Source organism: Ambystoma mexicanum, chromosome 2q (assembly GCF_040938575.1).
Source record: "Ambystoma mexicanum isolate Mex_15411 chromosome 2q, UKY_AmexF1_1, whole genome shotgun sequence".
In the NCBI taxonomy this organism is placed as follows: domain Eukaryota; kingdom Metazoa; phylum Chordata; class Amphibia; order Caudata; family Ambystomatidae; genus Ambystoma; species Ambystoma mexicanum.
The window spans coordinates 651,862,840-651,868,839 of NC_090924.1; the positions used below are offsets into that span (position 1 = coordinate 651,862,840).

Consider the following 6,000-nt stretch of genomic DNA (forward strand, 5'->3'; position numbering starts at 1 on the left):
GCTGCCCTGAAAGGATCTGGACGGCCTCACCAGATATATACAGCGCAGTGCTGTGCCTTGTGTGCCGTGTTTGTAGTCGATCAGCTGCTGCTGCAGGGGCGCTGGTGGGGGCTTCTGTCCGCTCCACGTTGCGTGTAAGGAACAGCATATTACACACAGGAATGCAATGGCCAGCTCATGACAGAAGCACGGACCCAAAAGAGCACAATGAGCCACAAGCATGCACTAATGAGGATATAGCACAACATGACTATGTGACCCCCCACGACCCCACCCTGACAGCACGGAACTAGTGCCGTCGGATAACTCAATTTATTAGCAAATGGCACAAGCACCTTCAAGTTACTCAATACATGTTGGAAATCATTATGACTATGATGTTAGGTCTAGATTTATGTATTCATATATGCGTGCTATGCATCTTGTAGCTATTGTATTTGCCATTTCCATGGTTAGCCTGGGAATTTATTTAGTGAGTATTTTTATATTAGAGGGTAATATAAAAAGGGGGGAGGGCTAGAGGAGATTATAAGTTTACGGTAAATAGTGTTTAACATGCAGCATCAGACAACACCAAACATCCCACAAAGATAAAGAAGTATATATATTTTTTTCCTTTATTGTGTTATTGTCATGATTACAACTTATCACAAATTAAAATAAAGCAACAATAAAATGTAACTGTCACTGCCTTCAGTTTCCATTATCAACAGTGTTTCCTGCCCTGACACCACTTTTCCAAAAGGATGACGTTGTTAACCACCAATCATTATCTACAATCATTTTCTACAAATCTAGACAGTTTTGTCACTCAGGTCCCAAGTGCCCTCGCAGTCTATCAATATGGGTCTCAGAGTCTGTGAATCTTCGCCTCCACATAATGGGCACAAATTAATGTGTCGAATTTGTCTCGTTGGCAGCAGGTTAAAGCGAAACCTCATAAAATCAGATCTCCGCGGAGGATCCGGAAATCGCCATAGGTACATGGGCGGGCATGCTCTGGGTTTATCTAGACATGACAATAACTGGAACAAAGATGACCCTCACATTGGTGAAATCGTGTTTATCTAGTCTGTCCTATTAAGGGCCTCCTTAACATTCAAGGGAATCTGGACCAGATCTTTTACCATATGTTCGCATTCCAGAGTTTTTAGTACATGGGCTTTCAAACCATTAAGTTTCCCCCTAACACCCATCCTATTTCTTCATATAATTAATTGTTTTCTCTCTCTCTCCCGCCCTCCCCAATCAGGCGAAGCCGACCTCAGCACTGCCACCCACCTTCTCGGTCATCCGGCCCATGAAGCATGCGTCAGTTGAAGCTTTTGATCCTCCTCCTCTCTCCATCCCTCCTCTGGCTGACTCACTCTCTGACACAGTGCTCTCGAACATTCATCTCTATCTCTATCTCTAACACTCTTGATGTCCTTGCCGCCGTCATGAGGATCCGTTTGAAGACCACATCTGCAACTCTTGGTACGATTCCTACCTCACCACCCTTAAACAGGTGCCGTTTCTCCTCCTTTCCCCTTTTCACCCCTAATGATGTTTCTAGACAAGTCTGATCTATGAAAGTCTCGTCAAAGCAGGTTCTCCCGCGGCTCATCAAGAACCATATCAACACCTTACTCCAGGCTTGGCCAATTTCTGAAATCACTCTTTTGCCCCTGGAACCTTCCCCTCGCCCCTTAAGCACCCCCTTCTAAAGAAGCATTCTGCCGATCCTTCCTCTCCAGCTAACTATCGCCCGATCTCTGTCACTCCTTTCCTGGGCAAACTCCTGGAAAAGCTGGCCTTCTCCCAGCTTAACCTGCATACTGAATCTGTTGGTGGTCTCTACGACCACCATTCTGGCTTAAGAGATGCTGCTCTCCTGAACACCCGTGAAGACTTGCTCTCTAATTTGGATTCTAACCTTCCTTCTGTCCTCATTCTCCTCAATCTATCCTCTGCTTTCGACGCAGTCAACCACACCATCCTGCTCAATCGCCTTCTGGTCAGGCCCTGGCCTGGTTGACCACCTTTCTCACTGACCTACCCTACCAGGTCCAACTTGGGTCTTTCCTCTCTTCTATCTCTCTCGCTACTTGTGGTGTTCCCCAAGAGTCTAACTTTTCTCCCTGGCTTTTCAACCACTACCTGGCACCTCTTGCCCACTGCATTGCTACATTCTGCTCTAACATTCAGTGTTATGCGGATGACACCCAGCTCCCCTTCAGGCTCCCCTCAGCCACCTCTGCTCCTTCTCTCATAACCAGACTGCTTGGATGCAATTCATGAATGGTGTGCCACCGATGATCTCTGCCTTAATGCCAGTATGACTGAGATCCTCCTCATTGGGACACCTGCTCGCTTCTTTCCTCTCCCTCTCTGGCCCACCACCCTGGGCCCTCTTCCTACTCCTTCCTGTGAAGCCACAAATCTTGGTGTCATCTTCGACTCCACCCTCTCCTTCTCTCCTCACATCTCAGACGTCGCTAAAAAGTCACACTATCAGCTGCACCTCCTCAGAGGTATTCTGCCTTTTCTCACCTTCCACCAGAAGCTCACTGTCTCCAGAGCGCCGGTCCTCTGTAGGCTGGACCATTGCAACAGCCTGTTTCTAAATCTGCCTGTCTCTACTGTTCGACCTTTGCAACTTATCGAGAACAGGACTGCAAGACTTGTCCTTGGCCTCAAGCCCAGGGATCGTATCTCTCCAGTTCTGAACTCTCTCCACTGGCTTGCTGCGGCTGCAAGTATCAAGTTCTAAACCCTGTGTATCATCCACAAGGCTTTAAGGGCCTGGGACCACACCGCTATTTATTGCTGTTAGATCATTCAATCTTCAATTCAGAATCTTCAAGGCATAAGAATGAAGACGATATCCCCTTGTTCCTTCCCACATTAAAGCGCGTTGAAGCACTTCACTTGTGCATAAGCACTTTACATTTGTAAAGTGCTTATACAATTACCTCAAACTTTCTCTTCCTAAACATCTTCCTTCTCGAGCCCTCCGCTCATCCACCTCCCAACTCTCTGAGGGTCAGACGCTTCTCCAGGCAGAGAGTGGGGGTAGATCTCTTTCCTCGGCTGGGGCCTCCTTCTGGAACAGCCTCCCTGCCTCTCTCAAACTGGAGCAGAACCACCTCTGGTTCCAGGAGCAACTCAAGACCTTCCTTTTTGATTCCGCTTTCTCTCTTCCTCTCCCTTGCTGATATTCCTGGTCACCTGGCCACCCACTGAAAATCGGGGCCCAGGCTTATGCATGTCCAGTTGCCCTTGCACTGCCTCCAGGCTCCTCCAGCACTTCCTACAGTCCCATGTCTCTCTGCACTTATGAGCCACCCTCCGGCAGCACATTTTGAATTACCTGCACTTCTCCCCAACCCCGGCACTTCCCCCCCTTCCTCCTCCCCGCACTTGCATGAGCAGAATGACACAAGGCTTAGTAAGATCATTGTTTTGTCCTCCTTCTGTCCCCCTCACCCACTCCTTGTCACGCCTAGAAACACTTCCTTGTACAGGCGTGTTATAAATGACTTGTCATATATCAAGAATGGGTTGATCTTCCCAATGTAGAATTTTACCAATTGGGTTAGCGAGAATTTGCAATACATATTTGAGAGTTTCTTCATTTGGGACCGGTGTGGCCGCCTGATCGACCGATTAACACATCCCCCACACAATGTTGTTTGAGCAATTAAGGTGCAATGAACGCGACTGGGTTGACTGCAGACAGGGAAGCGAGAGGGTGTTTTGGTGCACTATTGTCCCTTAAGAAGTGAGGATAATGGATAGTTAGAAATGAAAGGGTTCCATAACACTGCATGCTGTACCAAATTATTGCATGTGGGTGACTATATAGTGCATTTGTTTCCCTAGATGTCTTTCAGTCTTTAAAATTAAACCCACATTACATTGTAGGCTCTTTATTACATGCACGCTGGTAACTGAAGGCTTCCATTCAATAGACAGAAAATAAAACTACCGCTGTATTTGTTTTGGTCAACATGTTATATTGATTAGATTGTCTGCTTGCTTTAATATGTGATTTTTGAACGTTTCGAATAATCTCTACAAAAGAGGGGTGCGTTTTATTTTGGTTCATTCCGCCTGTGGTGGGATTAGTGGTGGGAGAGCCAGGTGTGGCTCAAGCCAGCTCAGGCGTTGTGGCAAACCCTAACTACGAGTCAATGGGCCCCGAGGCCCGAGCTGAGACGTACCTGTTCTCCTCACCTTAACCATGACGAAATAAAAAAATAAAAATAAAAAAAACATACAATGGAACAAAAGTCTTTCTTGATCTGCAGGAAGACATTGTCCTCCTGACACTTGCTGCCCCCAGCAGGGAGTATTTCTCCTGGAGGCCTGCTGTCGGCCGTATAGCCCCCTCCTTGCTCCCCTCGTCTAACGCCTGTGGAAATAAATGCAGGCAGGCGTCATGCTGGAGGCCTCATTGAGAGACTCTGGAGCTGGTCTCCACATAAGAGTGGCCCGTCAGGATCCTGCTTTTACTATCTCATTCTTAATAGGTGAAGCTCTGGAATTGTTGCCCTCTATGACACAACCATATGCATATGCAAAGCCCTCTCTGCACCTTCCTCCCCCAGCTCAAATCTTATTTTTTCATCTAGGCTTCTGTCCCTCTAAATTATAATCTGGATTCAGGCTCCCTTCTTTCCACGACGCCCATGGAGTAGCTATTTTTTTGTGTGTGCGCTTTTCTTCTGGAAAAGCACACACACAAAAAGGGGAAAAGGGGTTTTCTTTTGTGGAATATAACATATTCTTTAGAAAATAGCCTTGTTAAAGATTTGTTTGTCTTGAAGGTAAAGAATTTAATGTGTAATCACATTTTTTTACAATACCAGTACTATTCATTCAATTGAGGAAAAAGCTCTAATCATATTTGTTTTGACTAACGCATGAATTTACATGTGTATTATTTTAACTCTAAAACCCCATAAATGTGGACATGGTGTGTACCTGCTAACATGCCAGTTTCCATCCAGGCGCTGCTAGATCAGCCCTGTTTTTTTCCTTTGTATTCTGGGACTTAAAGTCCTAAATTTCACCATCAAATATCTATGACTAAAAGTCTCAGAGTGTTTAAAAAAAATGAGGACTGGACTACCATCTCATGAATAGAATGGATCATGTCGGAATGTATATGATCTTGTGTTACTTGATGTTTGCGCAGACTCTACTGTCACTGTTATGGACTTAAAGCGCTAGTATATTGAGTTGTTGACTTAGCTCGTTTTTTGGCACCAGGCCAGACCCCCTAGCTTGGCTGTGGCTCTGCCCTCCCCAGCAAATCTCTAGCTCTCCAACCTCTAGACGGGATATGGAGAGAGGCTGGAGTACGATTGTGTGCACATACATATCAAGAAGGGGCGTGGATACAAGATGCTCTGTGGTGGCAAGATGACAACGGCTGAAACGCACACAGTACAATTATCTCACTCACTCTAATCCTATACCTGGGTCTGGGGCTGCAGATCCCGCCCCGGACGCACACAGGTTCTGGTTGGGGCATCCCTGGCAGGCTGATCCTTTTCCAGCCTCTGTGCTCTTTATCCCCGGACAGTCTGGGGGATAAATAGAAAAAATAAAGTATAGTCAAATCAGGCAACCCACAACAGATTCCAAACACCCACGTGACAACGACCACCTACCTCCCGGCGCGTTTTCAGGAATGTCCGCCATCAACGACTTGACAACTGCAAACACTGAAGAAGGACTACGAGTCGGTGCCACAACACAAAACCAGGAAGGCACGCGGCTCCATAGAAAGAAAAGACAGATAATGGAGATGCAAGTTCCTGTAGAGAGAAAAAAACAGACTACTTTGGCCGCACTGCCGTTAGTCGATAAACACATAAAAGGAAACAGCTAGAACACAAAACGCCCGCGTGCTAATGTAGCTATCAGATTCTGCCAGTAACAAGCACCGTTCTGCCGGACAAAATATATCGTCCAGCCAGATGAAATTATGGAGGGAAAAAAGTACATGTT

At 46.3% G+C, this 6,000-nt stretch overlaps 1 protein-coding gene across 2 annotated transcripts in view; it reads right to left on the bottom strand.

The window, feature by feature from the left end:
• Positions 1–5,781, bottom strand: part of NUBP1 (NUBP iron-sulfur cluster assembly factor 1, cytosolic) — a 339,483-nt gene extending 333,702 nt beyond the window's left edge. For both annotated transcript variants that reach the window (XM_069647833.1, XM_069647831.1), the window contains exons 1-2: positions 5,661–5,781; positions 5,466–5,573 (exon numbers count right to left, since the gene is read on the bottom strand). In XM_069647833.1, the coding sequence (XP_069503934.1) occupies positions 5,466–5,573; positions 5,661–5,691 (139 nt within the window). In that variant the 5' untranslated portion in view covers positions 5,692–5,781. The remainder of the gene's footprint in view (positions 1–5,465; positions 5,574–5,660) is intronic.
• Positions 5,782–6,000: the final 219 nt, after the last annotated feature.